The sequence below is a fragment of the Astatotilapia calliptera genome, chromosome 18 (genome assembly GCF_900246225.1).
Source record: "Astatotilapia calliptera chromosome 18, fAstCal1.2, whole genome shotgun sequence".
Lineage (NCBI taxonomy): Eukaryota > Metazoa > Chordata > Actinopteri > Cichliformes > Cichlidae > Astatotilapia > Astatotilapia calliptera.
The window spans coordinates 13,499,279-13,515,410 of NC_039319.1; the positions used below are offsets into that span (position 1 = coordinate 13,499,279).

The 16,132-nt window shown below is 39.0% G+C and overlaps 1 protein-coding gene across 1 annotated transcript; it reads right to left on the bottom strand.

Annotated features, from left to right (window-relative positions):
• Nucleotides 1-4,334: 4,334 nt before the first annotated feature.
• oprk1 (opioid receptor, kappa 1) lies at nucleotides 4,335-10,871 on the bottom strand. Its single transcript, XM_026150003.1, has 4 exons — nucleotides 9,464-10,871; nucleotides 8,992-9,343; nucleotides 8,107-8,459; nucleotides 4,335-5,896 (listed from the first exon to the last, which is right to left on the bottom strand). Exons 2-4 carry the CDS (start codon nucleotides 9,228-9,230, stop codon nucleotides 5,358-5,360), a joined length of 1,131 nt encoding a protein of 376 aa, XP_026005788.1. The 5' UTR covers nucleotides 9,231-9,343; nucleotides 9,464-10,871; the 3' UTR covers nucleotides 4,335-5,357.
• Between the last annotated feature and the right edge of the window lie 5,261 nt (nucleotides 10,872-16,132).

Consider the following 16,132-nt stretch of genomic DNA (forward strand, 5'->3'; position numbering starts at 1 on the left):
TGGTTGGTGCAAACGCTTGTGACCAATGAGATTTTAGACGCGCTATTGCCACTTAGCGGTGAGCAGAGGCACTGCAGCTTCCAGGGAGAACCTTTTGTCCCCACAGATTGCATCCACCATCAGGCTTTGTTACTCCCCCACTGCAAATAAAATGGCAACAAATGTAGGTTTTACTTAGAGTTTAGATTTTATCTTTTAATCTGGTTCTTTCAAGAGCATGTTATTATTTATTGATTTTAATGTATAATCCCCAAAGACTAAAAACTGCTCTCTACGGAGTAAAATTCCATTGAAATGAGTAGTTATAGAAAGGTTGGTACTGCGTTATAATATGGCATCTTTTATTCAGGATTTGTAAGTTGTAAATTTCATTGCTAATGCTTTGCATATCTATTCTCAGAGGTAGAAGTATTTAGGTCCTGCATTCCAGTCCATGTAGAGAAAAGGTGGAAGTCATGCAAATTAATTCTTCCTGGTTCCTGTAATAGTTTTTAGACTTTTACATGTTTAAAAATTCTTTCAAAGAATGGGCCATATGTAACTTTTTATAGAGTCGTTACTCCAGACAGAGCAGCATGCTGGTGCACTTATTAGCAATGCCTACCCAGAGCAAGAATTTGAACCTGCTAGTCAGCTGTAGTCACTGCATGTTTACATTTTCTCCATGTGCCTGAGTGGGTTTTCCTGGGGTGCTCTGGTTTCCCCATACAATACACAGACATGCATGTCAGGTTAACTGGCTGTGTAGCTGTGATGGACAATCCAATCTGTTCCCAGTGTCATCTGAGGAGGATTAGGGCTTAAAAAGATGAATGGATGAATGGTGACTCCAATGGACAAGGCAAATCTGAGGGATTCTGAGATGTCTTTTCTTTTTTGATTAATTTAATGATTTAACTCTGGGGTGTCAAACACAATGTGACGGAGGCTAAATGCTGTTTTGGGTCGGCAGGTTTTGAAAAATGTCTCTAGTTATATTTATGATGGATCAGCACGCATGACACTTGCTTTGACATTTTGGCTCCTTCCTTCCTCAAAAACTCCTCCCCAGCACTCCATTTACCTTTCATAACATCCCAAAACCAGTCTTCATGTAGTAAGATATCTATATCTATGTCCTCACTGGGTTCTATTTTAAACAGTTGTTAATAGCCTGTTAATATGACATAATTACATCTAATCTAATACACATAATTCTGTTTTCCCAGCACTTTCATTTTTAGTATATGGCTTATGAGGCAAGCAATGAGTAGGCACCTGTTCAATCCTTATTAGAAGGCAGAGCTTATTACTGAACCTGGCTAAATGTAATGGCTTGCAAATGCACTTGCACCTTGGGAGACAGTGAGTAGAAAAATGCAGTAATCTTTGTAATTATAGCTGTCAGCTTCAACAATCCACGTAAGGACCGACTGATTTAATTTGCCTCTAAAATCCTTCAGAATCCCTTTTATCTGTGCACCATTATATTTGTCAGCTGCTGTAAGGAGGGGCACCTCATCTGGAAGCCTTTCACAAATGGCAACTGTAGAAATAATGAAAAAACAAACAAACAGTCCTTTTGTAATAAAAAGTAAATAAAAACCTGCACAGCCGATGATAGTGTTTGAAAAATAAAGTGGCTCATTCTTGGCTGTGTGGTGGCTGCAGTTGGGGAGCTGCCTTTGTCGCTCCAAGCTCATTCTCAGTGTATTTAAGTTTTCCTTTTTAGCTACGAGACAATTTTCTTATCTCTCATCAGCAGGATAACATTTTTCATTTGTGTCTATCCAGTGTTCCAAATATTCTTTATTTTTTTCTCATCTGTTGCAATTATTGATTATGATTTGCATTACAAAGCATTACAAAGTTATATATTGTTGAATCAACAACATCCATCCCAACCTCTTAACTGTCACAGAATATCTGACTTTATAAGAGCAACATAAACAGTTTTCACATTAGGCAACATTTTATTTCAACTACCATAAATAAACAGCGAGTGGATAGTTAAATTGTAGTAGAAATGGCTTTAAGCCAACTTTTAACAACTTAGTATAATTAAATAGAATATTGTTAACAATTTAAAAACAAATTAAAAAACCCAAAATATTGGTTTGTTCTTTTCCCCACACCTTCAGATAGTAATAACCCCGTCTTAATCACAAGCTCAAACACAAATCAAGACAAATCAACAAGATAAATAAAAAGATAGGAAGGTCACAGCAGTGCCAACATATCATTAAAGTCCTCACACAGGGGCTGAACTTACAGTCAGTGCAGATTCTTCCACGAGGCCGACTACACAAAGTGCCATACAATTAGCACAACAAGCATGGACCTCTGCCTCTCCCTCAGTGTGTTCACCATGGAAACATTAACATTGTATCTGAATTGAATTTACTTAATAATACCTTGAAAAATAGAAGCACTGAGGAGGTGGGCTATACAGTCTTCCTACCACTTTTTTGACAAATAAGCTTTAAAAAAAAAAAAACTTCCTTGTGCCCACGCTGATATAACTGAAGACTGAACTGAAGCTCTCCTTTGTATTCACCTTGAATCTCACATTTCTCAGCTTTATTGTGACTTAGTTGTGCATGTGTGAAACATGTTTTTGACATCCAAAGCTCAAAGATACATCAAAATATGTCCAAACATCCACAGCAGCAGCAGCATTAGACATTAATGAGCTGATATTGTGCTGCATCAAATAATGTAATAGCATTAGAGGAATAATTAAGAGAAACATATCATAACAACACATATCCTCTGTAAGATGTTAATCCTCTTACATAATGCTACAGCTACTAAGCTCATATGGGATAAACTGTACTTTAAGAATAACAAGTCTTAAACTGTAAGTGCTAAAATCTACCTGCTATTTTATTTTAAACAAGCATAACAGCTGAACTCTGGTGCAGAAGATAAGGCACACAAACAAGGCACAAAACACAACTTCTGCTATAACACTATATCTTTATCAGATTTAAACAGGTAAATATATTACATTACATTTAAGAGTTTATTTGATTAAATCTGGGTGACCTGATGGCTACTAGAACAGCTACAATAATAAGTTCAGCAAACAAGGACGAGTCAGTAAATCGTTTTACAAAGATGAAAGAAAGACTTATCATAGACCATTACGAAGCACTTTGAACCATCTAAAATGGAAGGAATTTAACACACCATAAAAAAAAAAACTTTCAGTATTTGTGTGCAGTGAAAGAGCGATGGCCATAATAACAAACTGTTTCATACAGAATGTCTGCGGCTGATGAAAAATGTATGTAAAGCTGAAAGAGCCGATGTGTTGCCATTAGAATATAATGCTCCGTGTCACATTTCAGCACATAAACTCACAAACACACATTTACCAAGCCCAGACTATGGTGACAGGTTGAGAGGAAATTTACAGTATAGACATTAAATTGCACTAAATGCTGAAAGCACTGTTGTGTAGATACAATACACTGTTGTCCTGATGGCGGTTGCCTTAAAGCCCTCTGCCCATTTTTTTCCTTTTACATGCGGTTCTAGTTTCAGAGTAGATGAGAAAAGGCGGACACTGTGTCCTGTTATCTCAAAGAGACTGCAGCATCACAGCTCTAAATGTTCAAAGATGCAGTTAATACAGTTCAGCTTCAAACTGAGCCTACAACTGAAGAACAATACCTACTGACGTTTTGACAACAAAGCTGTCGTCAAAGTCAAGCAGCGGGTCAAGGAGAAAATACTTTGATTCGCTCTCTTTAGCGTTTTAAGTCGTGAATATCAGAGGATTACTCCCTGAGAGGCTATTAAATATTCTACATTAGTTAACTGTCAGAGTGAAAGGACTATTCACACACTTTTAACACCAAAGCACCAAACTGCAATGCACATCTATAAAACAATGACACACAGTAATGCACATTGTTCCCAACATCATCAGGGATAGTCCCTTTTTTTTTAAATCCAGTTTCTTAAAGAGCTTTGATCTTATTCATGTTAATATGAAAGCCCAGACAGTTTACAGGTCTAGTTAAAAAACGTGTTTATCTTCTTTAAACATCTGGCTTCATCTTTGCAGTGTTGCCATCAACAATGTGAAAAGGTGCAAAAATTGCATTTCCTCAATTGGCCACTCGAGGCAGTCTCCAAAAGCGAGTAGTTCTCCACAGACTGCGGTGTCAAAATACCTGACTTTAATGTCTTGATGCATGCATCAAGTTACTAAATCCCAACAGGTTGATTCACTGGGCTAGTTTCAGTCATTGTGCAAATGTACTGTTTATTAGGTTGGGGAAACCTAAAGTCAGCTGAGACTGAAGAAGTCTCTTGGATGAGTGACGAAATGTTTCTCCCACTGAAAACGCTGCGTCCAGATGAACAGAATCAACCTTTTGGGACTCGACTTTAATGTTTGCAGTAAAAATAATGATTTCAATTTCTGTAGCTAATTTCCACATTCACAGCAACTAGACAGGGATGGGTTTTTGTCTTAGTTGTTATCCTGTTTGTAACTAACTCATTTTATTTTTGCATTAAGGCTTAAGGATACAAGGAGTACTGCAAATCCACTTCACAGACCTGGACTTCTTGAGTGTGTTTGTGGGGTCAGTGTTATATTTTTGATGCAATTTTCTGGCAAATAATATGGCTTTCTGAAAAGACTTCTGATTAATGTAGTATTTTGCCTGTATACGTCTTATCACTATTTAGCATGGGCATAATGATGATGCATCCCACTATCCTTTGAATATGATTTCTTTTTAAAAAGAAGATTAAAAAAAACACAATAAAAAAGTAACATCACGCTTATAATGATAAACTTGCGAGTGGGACTTTAAACTCTTTTATACTTAAATATCAAAACCACCAACAGGTTCATCTTTCTGTCAAGAATTTTTTTTACATAACTTGAACTGAAGCCTATTCATGTCCGTGCATCTTTTAAAAATTTAAGTCGTCTCTGTGTACTATTACATACAGTTCATTCTTTTAAGGCTTAATTATCTGTGTTCTGTGGTCTCCAACACGACTGAAGTCTATTCCTTGGTGACTATTTTTAGTGAGGAATTAATACTTTTTAGCGACTTTAGTGACTCATTCATTGCAGCAGAGTAGCGTACAGAAAATTAGAAGCTCCAATCTTTGTTGGTTGTGGCCTTTTCATGGGATTTGTGTAGTAAGAATAAAACATAGATTAGCACCAGGCTAATCTTTTAAGTGAACATGTTTTTGGCTTATTTGACCAACGTGCTGGATACAGAGCTAAAAATCTGGCCCTGACTCTGGCTTTTATCTCAGATAGCTGTAGTGATTTGAGTTAAGCCCAGCTCATTGGAGTCCTCCCAGCTCTGATAGGGCATAGAGGACATGTCCATGGCTAGTCATACGGGCCTGGCTTGCTTTACGCCTCCCCGAGCTTCTGCAGGGCAAGAATGATCCCGCAGAGTGCTTCTCACACGGCTCACTCCATGACAGTCACCTTGTCCTTGTGTTCTGGGACAGCAAAAATCTCTGAAGCATCTCTTGAAGTTCTCATCCAGGAAAGCATAGAGGATGGGGTTAAGGCTGCTGTTGGTGTAGCCCAGCGCCACGCAGAAGAAGTAGGCGGCCATAACAGCCGTGGTCTCGGGGACATTTGTTGACAGCGTCTTGACCAAGATGAAGATGTGAATGGGTGTCCAGCACACCACAAAGACGGCGACCACCACCAGCACCAGACGGGTGATGCGACGCAGGTTGCGGTCCTTCTCGCGTGAGCCTGACAGCAGCCGCACGCTCTTCAGCCTCATGACCATCAGAGTGTAGCAGACAGTTATAATGATGACCGGTGCCACAAATGCAAAGATGAAGACACAGATCTTCATCAGCGTGTCCCAGTAGATGTAGGGATCAGGGAACTGTAAAGCACACTCTGTAGTCCCTGTTAGTTACAGAAGAATGCAGTTATAGGAACACACAGCAGGAAATGCTCAAAATGACACGCTAATGTCAGATTGACATGTTCAAAGTTACATGTCAAATTGACATCTTTAAAATTGCATAGAGATGTTTAGTGAATGGTTTTCTTGTGTTTATTAGCATGAAGGTGATGGATATGAAGGAAGTGTTACTCTCAGGGCATTAATAGCAGTAAAAAAAACATATGACTTAACCCTGTAACTCCAAATGCATTATATCTGACACATGAGTTATTGTGAGTTTTTGAGACCTCCATCGTCAGTGCGATTTCTTTTCCCCCCTGAACACCTAATGCATTTCACAAAAATGCTGGATGTAGTGAATATGATTAAAAGTCATATATGCAAATAGGTATGTAAAGTCTTTTTTTTTTTCTTTTTAATTGTCAGAAGGCTCTAAACACTCCAGTTTAAAAAACAAATTGAATTTTTCTGGAAATTATTTCCCTGTTCTGGCTTTACTGGGTTAAAATTTAACCGACCCGATTTAGGTCAGTTAAACTGTTTGTAAACATTAAAGTCTGGCTATAAAACACTAAAATACATTCATAAACACCATGAAAAACTGTTTAGTTTCTCAGACATTTTACATTCACAAGCCACTTGTTTGGATAGAGCTGTTTATCTCTTTGTTAATGTAAATATATAATCAGCTGATCACCATTTAGACATGCAGACAAGTGACTTTAAACATGCTGTTTCATTGAGAATTTCAAGGACAACCATGGCTTGTTTTATGAGAAAATATCTCATAAATATTTTTGCAACACATTGGAGAAAATATCCAATGTGTTGCAATTCTCTGGGTGAAAATGCTTTTTGATGTCAGAAGTCAGAGGACAAAGAAAAGACTGCTTTGATCTGATGAGACAGTAATTCAAATAACCACCGATGCAACCACTCCTGCAAGCTAAGACCAGGTAACTGAGGTGACAATATGCATGAAACTAGCAGACTGAAAAAACTGGTGAGTCTGGTGGGTCAGAGTTTGGTATAAATGACATGAAAGCATAATCCTGCCTTGTATCAACGTTTCAGGCTACTGGTGGGGTATTGAGGTGAGAGATATATTCTTGGCACACTTTGGGCTCCTTAGCACAAACTGAGCATTGTTTAAACACCTCAGTCTACCTTATTATTGTTCCTGAACAACTGTCCCTTTATAACCAACGGTGTAGTCATTAACAAATTTCCCACATGTGGGACTAATAATGGTTATCTTATCTTATCTTATCTTATCTTATCTTATCTTATCTTATCTTATCTTATCTTATCTTATCTTATCTTATCTTATCTTATCTTATCTTATCTTATCTTATCTTATCTTCTGATGGTTGCCTCCAGGAGGATAACACACAATACCATCATCCCAAACTGATTTCTTGTGTTCGCTGTGCTCAAATGGCCAGCAGCAACTGCCTAGTGCTATCATGTCAAGATGGACCAAAATCTCTGAATGTTTCCAGCGTATTTTTGAATCTGTGCCACTAAGAATTCAGGCAACTATGAAGGCAAACAGAGGTCCAGCTCAGCAGGTGTACCTAATAAAGTGGTGTGTATTATGTTCTCAGTAGACATAGTTTGAAAAAAAAATTTCATGCTATTTTATCCTTCGTTCTGTATTTGATTATGATTATGATCCTTTTGGGCTCCTTTAAATTCCTGTCCTGCCACCAGCATGGCTTAGAAATGACAATGTGAGAGAGATCCTGTGATGCATAAAAGTTGTCAATTGAGGAAACTAAAGTCCAGAATTAGATTCATGAGCAAGTCTTTGGATAAAGTGTCTTGTACTCAATAGAATTTCATTGTAACGATGAATTTCAGACATTTGCTGAAAGAAAATATGTTCTTCTATTATAACCTTTCTAAAGGAAGACCCATTTTCTCTGTCATAGCTTCAGCAAATCAAGTAGCTAATAGGCTGTCATCAGACCTATAGAACACCCTGTTCATTGAATGTGAAGTAGCCAATTGAGATAATTCTCAGCTGTAAATTATATAGAGCTTTTAGCATGAAATCGCATATTAGTCTCCTTAGTACAGAACAAGGTAATTTGTCTCTACAGCAGACAGACTATAAATAAACTGAAATATAACCAAAAAAAAAAACCATATAAAAATTAGATAAAGAACAGAGGTAGGGTCATACCAGTGCATGAAATGGTCATACCGTTATTAGTATTGGTGCTGCCCAGTATCATGGCAGGGATCCCAGCAGCCGACGACAGCACCCAGATGATAACATTGATGATCTTGGCCTTGACGGGGGTCCGGAAATCCAAGGCCTTAACAGGGTGACACACAGCTACGTATCGGTCCACGCTCATCATGGTCAAGGTGAAGATGCTGGTGAACATGTTGTAGTAATCGATGGAGATGAAAACTTTGCACGCTATCTCGCCAAACGGCCAGGAGCTGAGCAGGTAGTCGGTGCTCTGGAAGGGCATGGTGGTGGTGACCAGGGCGTCAGCCACGGCCAGGTTAAAGATGTAGATGTTGGTGGCTGTTTTCATTTTTGTGTATCTGGGGGGGAGGAGTGGGGAGAGTAGAAGTAAACACGATTCTCTTTGATTTTCTTTCATCTGGGGGGAAGCGAGAGTGATTAAATCATGTGTTCAGTATAATAAAGGGAAGCAACATGGGGGAAAACCCTATCTATCTATCTATCTATCTATCTATCTATCTATCTATCTATCTATCTATCTATCTATCTATCTCTGTGTGTGTGTGTGTATGTGTGTGTATGTGTGTGTGTGTTTGAAACAAGAAAACACACTATATGCATGCACTATACAGTTGCAGAAACGACAAAAATCCAACATTTGCTTCATTTTAAACCTCATTTCTGTTGATGTATGTCCCAGACCCGAGTAGAGGTGATACCAAACTTAATGCTTTTCTGAAAACACATGAGCAAACACACTGCAAAGGACTTGATCAGTGCGCACCGAATTCCCATTTTATGAGCTACTCCTGCAGATACGCACTCGGTTTCAAGCTGATGATCATGCTCTTTCACACAACAGATAACACGCTTTCAAAGCTGATAGCTCACCTTATGATGACATACATCACCAAACAATTGCCGACTAAGCCCACCACGAACACTATGGAGTAAACGGCGACTATGATGGGGATGATGGGCGACATTGGCTCGGGTTCAGCATCCCAGGTGGCGTTGGCAGTGTAGTTGAAAATATCCAAAGGTTGCCAGGTAAAGTTTGGGATGCACTCCCCCGGCTGGCCCGAGGGACACCGGTCCTCTTTGAAGATGTGCACCACGTTGCTCTCCATGGTGCTGAAAGCTGCCGCCGCCGCTGCTGTTGCTGCTGCTGCTGCTGCTGTTGGGCGTAAACTGACCGTTCAACTTAATTTGGTGCAGACCAAGACAGCAGAATATCTGGCGACTGTTTAAAAAAAACAGGGCAGTTTTTTCCATTAGCACATACTGTGGGATCTGTGTGAGAGAACAAGAGCCAATACAACGCGCTCAAGGACATAATTACACAAGTGTGACACCACCTTACCTGCTTTCCCGCTTCCAAAAAAGTTCATTGGAGTAAACCCAGGCGGATGAGCAGAAGTGCAAACACGGACTGAAATCCGGATGCGAGGAAAAACGTGAGAAACAAAAGGTTTCCGGGTAGTTGGCGAACGCACAGCACAATCCACTGGCTGTGCCACTGCTGCGTCCCCGAAGGTGCGCACTGGAAGCCCGCACTGCTCATTCAGTGACATCAGAGGTAGCGCCAACAGATATGACAGAGTATCCAGCCAGAATAAGGACTCTTACCACAGGAATAACAGCTAGATAGAAACACAGTCCGTTTATCACTCTTTTATCTAAATTTGGACCATTTTTGTTTTATTTCTGGTACTTGCATTACTAGTGACTAACGCACTTTGACCGTTAAACCACCCTTTAAGCTACACAAAATAACGAAAATAATCTTTAAAATGTATTTTTTTCCTCTGTGTGTTCAAACATAATGTTATGAATTCCTGTTTTTGCGGCCAACTGACGTGAGAGCTACCACCGCAGTGCAAAAAATACAGAGTCCTGGTTGCTGAAGGTTATAAGACATTTTAACGCAGACGTCAGGCGATCTAACCAAAAAATTATATATATGAATGCAATGCATATGAAACAGCCTGAGCGGAAACGAGCGATAACAAAGGACGCTACTTTGCGCGGCTTCACGGGAAAAAAGAGGGGGGAAAGTGATCGTCACCTCATCAACATTCTTGTTTCCAATTTTAACCGGAATTAGTTTTGCTGCAACAGTAGAGAAGTCTCATTTTTCAGCTTTGCCTTTAATCTCCGTAAAAACATTTTCCTTGCGCATTGTCTCTTTTATTGATTTAACTTTACCCGAAAACATGGATCTACTCGTCCACCCCACAATAACACAAAATGTAAAAACACTGAGATGTCAAACTAACGAATCACTACCATCGCAAATAAAGAAAGCACCAGTCCCGATATTACAGGCTATTCCCATGTAACCTGTCTCCCCCTTTCTCCCCCAACAGTCAGCAGACAGATTCCAACCAGCATGTAATTAAGCGTGTGCTGTTTCCTTTCCTTCGTTTCATGCATTGACAGTTGTTGCTTAGAGACCCATCATGGCCAGGTGTAACTTGAGTGACAAGGCCTTTTTGTAGGTGTGTTTCTATTGTCAAGGACGGACTTGACTTTGTGAGATGTCCTGTGTTGTTGTTGTTGCTTTTTTTGTACAAATATTTGATGCAAATCCCACTTGAACCTTGAGAATCGCATCGTTTTCCTCTGCGAGTGAAGGAAGGAGGCAGTTACAGTGTTTACCCTCAGTCTTATAAGTGCAGTGCCAAAGGTCTGTTTGCACATAGATGCAATCTGCTACTGTTCCTCTGGCACTTGAAACAGTTTTATATATATATATATATATGCATTTGCGTTCCAGAGGAAGAGAGGAAATGTTTGTTATGTAACTTCCTGTAGATGAGGTCAAGAGGGAATTCCTTTTCGCATTTTCCTCCACTTTGCATAGTGAGCCCAAGACCCTATCTCTTCAGTAAGATGCTTCACTTTAACGATGAAACAACTTTCAGTGAAACAACCTAATTTCACTTTTTGTTGGGGATTTCCCAAATGATCTATTTAAAAAAAATAATTCTTTCAAGAGCTCTTCACCTGCTGATTAGTGTCGCATTTTGAAATTTTCCATTTATTTAGCTCCATTTGAAAACTGTCCTTCCATATGCAGTATTAGTTTCCACTTTAGCATTCACTGAAAGATTGCACCAACAGAAAAAAGATAGCTACGGTCTGCGTGCAGCTTTTGGAGATTAAAAAAAAAAAGCACAATGTGCTTCCCAGACACAACCTCTTCCCAACAACAAAGTAATACTTCTTTAATCCTACAACTATATTATTGATTAATCTTCAAAATATCTGCCTTCCCACCCACTCTCGGTTACACAGAGGAAAAACACAGAGTAACACATGCACAAACTAGTTTTTCACTGTCACTGTCACAGAGATGAAAGAAAGAAATTCTACATATTTGTTTATTGTGCACACTGAAGGACATATCCTGGCCAAAAGTAACTCCCAGGTTCCTCAGTGTTATGGAGGGAAAGATAATGCCAGACAGAAAAATGGTCTTTCAACCCATTTCCAGCATTTTGCACAATTTTGTGAATAATAATTTAATGTTAAAAAATATTCTACATGCTCTATTTTGCACCACTATATACTCCTCTGAAATTGTCACTAGTTGTTTTTTGCAATGTGGAGTTTCTTTAGTAGTGTGTAGTCAAATATGAGACTTTTTTTTGTATTTTAAAGAGCCAGTACTCAAACATTTTTTGATGCATCTGTCCCAAATTACAGCTCCTGATTCAATTTAATGGTAGGAAAGGCAGGTGAAAATATCATGCTTTTATCTTTAATAGTTTTTCATGTTCATCATTGCCTCAGATTTCAAAGTGAAAGAAAAAAGGCTTGGAAGTGGGAGAACAGTGCTTTTTAAAAGTATCAATATCTAGAAAAGTATTCGATATAAGCTAAAAAAATCACAGGAATCATTATACATGTCTGGACTTTAGAGCATAATGTTTTTAGGCAAATCAGAGACGGTCAAGTAATGAATGTTTTAAAAATGTCCTGTTTCGAGATGGAATGTACCACTCGTTCATAGTTTAAGTGATTTGTGTTATTTGGCTTAATAACGGTCTGTGGCCAGGTATCCGCTATATAGCAAAGAAAAAAAAATACAGTATTTTCAAATAATGTTGGCTACGGGAAATAAAAAGATAATGGTCCCTGTACAGAACCCTGTGGAACTCCATGACTAATGTAGTAAAATGATTAGTAGTATGGAATGCTGCAACTCTTAAAATAAACAGTTCCTTTGCACATGATTACCAAGCTGTTTTATAACTACCGTATTTTTCAGACTATAAGGCACACTTAAAATCCTTTAATTTTCTTAAAAATCAACAGTGTGCCTTATAATCCGGTGCGCCTTATGTATGAATTCTGGTTGTGCTTACTGATCTTGAACCGATTTTATGTGGTACACGGCATTCAAAAATCTGTCAAAAAATGTTTTAGTACGACTTTAGTAAGATACGAAGCCATACTGCTTGCAGGGGTACCTCAGGGTAGCCGTTAAGTGGATTCGAACCGCCGACCTTCCGATCATGGGGCGACCACTTTACCTACTGAGCTATCCCTGCCCATGTTCTGACTGAGAGATTTCTGAAAAATTAAAACAGACAGCTCTGCTATCACTTCCAACATAAACGAAGACAGAATAGTAAACAGCAGTGACTTTTGTAGGGTTAATGAAGTTGGGCTAGCTGGTATATAAGGACGATCTGATTTCCTCGTGTCAGCATTGTTCCCACATCATCATAATTAATGTTGTTCCAGGTTCAACATTGCAAGTGACCAATCACCTTCTTGTGACGTCATTCCTTTGCGACTTCGAAATACCCGCCTTCGATTATTTCGAAATACAAGTGAAGAAGCGAAAAACCCCCTTTTTGAACGGATATAGTAGCATACCCCTGGCAGCAAACTCGACAAAGTTCTCGGGAGGATTAATTGTTTTCTCTCTGCAGTCTGTTTAATATCTGTAGTTTTGCAGACTTTTGGACTCACTCTGGTCAAAGGGACCCAATTAAAAATGGTGGACGCTGGGAACAGTGCTTGGAAAGCTATGGAGTAGTGCCAGAAAGTTATGTAACACTAGTGTCGGAGATTAAAGAAGGAAAAAAGTGCAAATTGACAAGTGATTGGGGGAAAGTATTGACAAAAAAATTACATTTATAATTGGGGGTGAGACAATAATTATTAGTTTAAATTTAACACTGATCAAGCAAAAAAGAAGGAATGGAAAAATACCCAACATCAGGATGAGGAGGGCTGATATGGCCCAGGATGCTTTTTTCCTGTCTGTCATTTCGTGTGTCTGTGCTGTTTGTGCTTAAACCCCGGGGTTCACATCGCTTTGCTTTTTTGCTATTATTTTGCTGTAAAATGTACTGTTTTTCTGTTCTGTGTATTAAACTCTGTTCCAAGAATTCTACTCTTTTGCACAGGATCTTTTTGAGTGATTTGATTTTGATTGGATCTGAAAAGCTGGACCTCCACATCGTTGGCATAATAAGGTTATCATATTGGCTTCAGAATTTGCGACTCAACAAGAGCCTTGTTAATTTTAACAATTTCACAATTACAGAGGCCACTGTGCCTTTAAGAACACTCTAGGCTATTTGCTGTCCATCACCTTACCATAGGTGGGCTCCACTAAAGTTTAAAACACACTTCAGTGAATATTAAATCAAACGGGATACATCTGACCACAGTATGAAGCATCACAGCAAAGGTTTACGACTTTTGCAAGAGAGAAATTTCCAAGAGAATTATTTTTAATAAATGAAGGTAAAATTGTATTAATTATTGAGTGTTTTGAGATGCCAAAAAAGTCTGTTTCTTTTCTTTGATATTAAACACAATAAAGTGTGCAAGCACCGAAGGGGTCTTAACACCTAAAGTTACTGTTCATGCTCAAGATCCTACTCTGATAGTGAATAATCTCAATTTATAGAAGTACTTTATGGGTTTTTAGCACTCTCCTCTCTTTTCCACTCTGGCCCTGGGGCTCAGCAGTCTCTTCCTATTGATGAAATGGGGTGTCATTTCCAAAACTACAGATTACTGCCATCAAGATCAATTTGCAATCACAGAGGAACTCATAATAATGTGTCATCACCCCAGGATTTATCCTCATTACAGCACATTGAAATCTCCTGAGAAAAACAAAGAAAAGCAAGCTGAAATGGCTTTTTGTTCACTGCTGTCCAGTCAATGTTGAATTTCTGCCAAATGTCCTTCTTTTTAACAGCATTCAATTTGATTTTGAAAACTTTAGATGAAAACAATTTAGAGATACAGGAAGATACAGATAGCCTGTTAATGATCTTGAACCTGAATGTGGTTTCTTGCCATCGCCAGCTCTTTTTTCTGCAACAATCACGTAATCATTGATTACATAGCAAACCTGCTGCTGGCTTTCTCATTTGCCAGTGTGTCAGTTCCAAACTATCCAGCCAATTATGAAGACCATTGTATGAAGGCGACAGTCAGAACTTTATATGCAGACCATGTCTCGCAAAGATCATCACCTGCATATCCAGATATCCAGATGGTGTGGTCCCTTCAGGTCTGCTCTGGATGAAAGTGACTTACTTTGTAATGATGTGATTGACGTGCACTGTGTTTGAGCATTTACCTGCAGTTTGAGGTGTTCTGGTTGTACTTTCGAAATGTAAATGTGTGGTTATTGGACAAAAAGTAGTTGCAGTGTCATCAGAAAAATGTTAAAAGAACATCACACAATTTCCTCAGATTGAGTCAATCTTACATGCCTGTTTGACTCTTTCTCTGACTTGCCACCGTGATCTTAAATCTTGTCATGTAATGCTGTGAAAATGCAGTGTTATGGCTGAAATATGTTTTGGGAACATTTTGTCCGTAAAGATGAAAGAATCTGGAGGGACTTTTATTCGATGAATAGAAGGAAGAAGCTACCAAAGGGCCTTGATAACTCAGTGACATGAGGAGACCTGTTCCTACTTCAAAGGGAATGGGTGCTCACACCAAATATTGTGGCTTTTCTGTAAACTGCACCCTAAAGTGAAGAAAACTCACCCACAGTATGGAAAATATGCAGTCAACACATTGTTTGGAGATGTAGCTGAGATATTTGAAACTTGTTCGATCAGTGTTACTGACTTTGATATTTTCAGAGATGAACACTGAACAATTTTGGGATATTTTCTACAGTTTCTAGTGCTTCAGATGTGCCCACACTTGTGGAAAAGAGCATACAGGAGGCAGCCCATCTAAGCTGGCAGGTTAAAGACCTTTAATGTCCAGTCATCGCCTCAGATATTTGAGGTCCTGCACACATGTCTGCTGGGTAAATCATAGAAATGGTCCATAGTGCATGTTTACAATAAATAAATAAATAAGTCTTGAGACTGTGCTGTAAAACACTGCAAATCTTCCGGAAATGGCACGTATTGCTGTGCCATTGTGGAGAAGTTGGATGACATGTGCAACCTTTAAGTAGTCTAGGTATCATCTCATGTTACGAGCAGTGACAATGGCCCAAGCTAAATGCAAAAACAGTTAGAAAAGTTGAGGAGAGAAAAAATATCAGCAAATGTGTCTTATCATTAAAACCAAATTGGGTTTGTTGTCTGTTTGGGAAAGGTGTGTATTTCTATGTGTGTGGGGGGTTCTTGCTAGGGTTCAGGGGGTTAAAGGTCTACACAATCCATTCTTCAATAATAAAGATTGATTCGGGAATGCGAAAGGTTAATAGGTTTTGGTAAATAATGTAGGTTCATACTTCACACTGTGCAATAACAGCATACACCATGCTGCCATCAATCAGCATTAAGTATGGCCTAAGTGCTATATAACTACTGTTAGGTAGTTATTTACCAAAATGATTCGGAAAATAGCGTGACTTCACGCAGCTCACGTAGCTCACACAGCGCAGCAGGAAAATGATTACAGTGCACCTGCACTCAGTCAATGATATGAAGTTCGGAAAACATCAGGAATGGGTAATTGCAGTGTCCATACAACAGCATGAGATAGCAGACGCACGCAGCTTAACACAGCACACGTTATC

What these genes read in the sequence shown, in the direction of transcription:
- oprk1 (XM_026150003.1), bottom strand. Translation starts at nt 9,230, where the DNA reads ATGGAGAGCAACGTGGTGCACATCTTCAAAGAGGACCGGTGTCCCTCG. An exon ending in GTGATGTATGTCATCATAAG is followed by an intron (nt 8,460 to 8,991) that starts GTGAGCTATCAG and finishes CCTCCCCCCCAG; the next exon opens with ATACACAAAAATGAAAACAG. An exon ending in CAGCACCAATACTAATAACG is followed by an intron (nt 5,897 to 8,106) that starts GTATGACCATTT and finishes TGTAACTAACAG; the next exon opens with GGACTACAGAGTGTGCTTTA.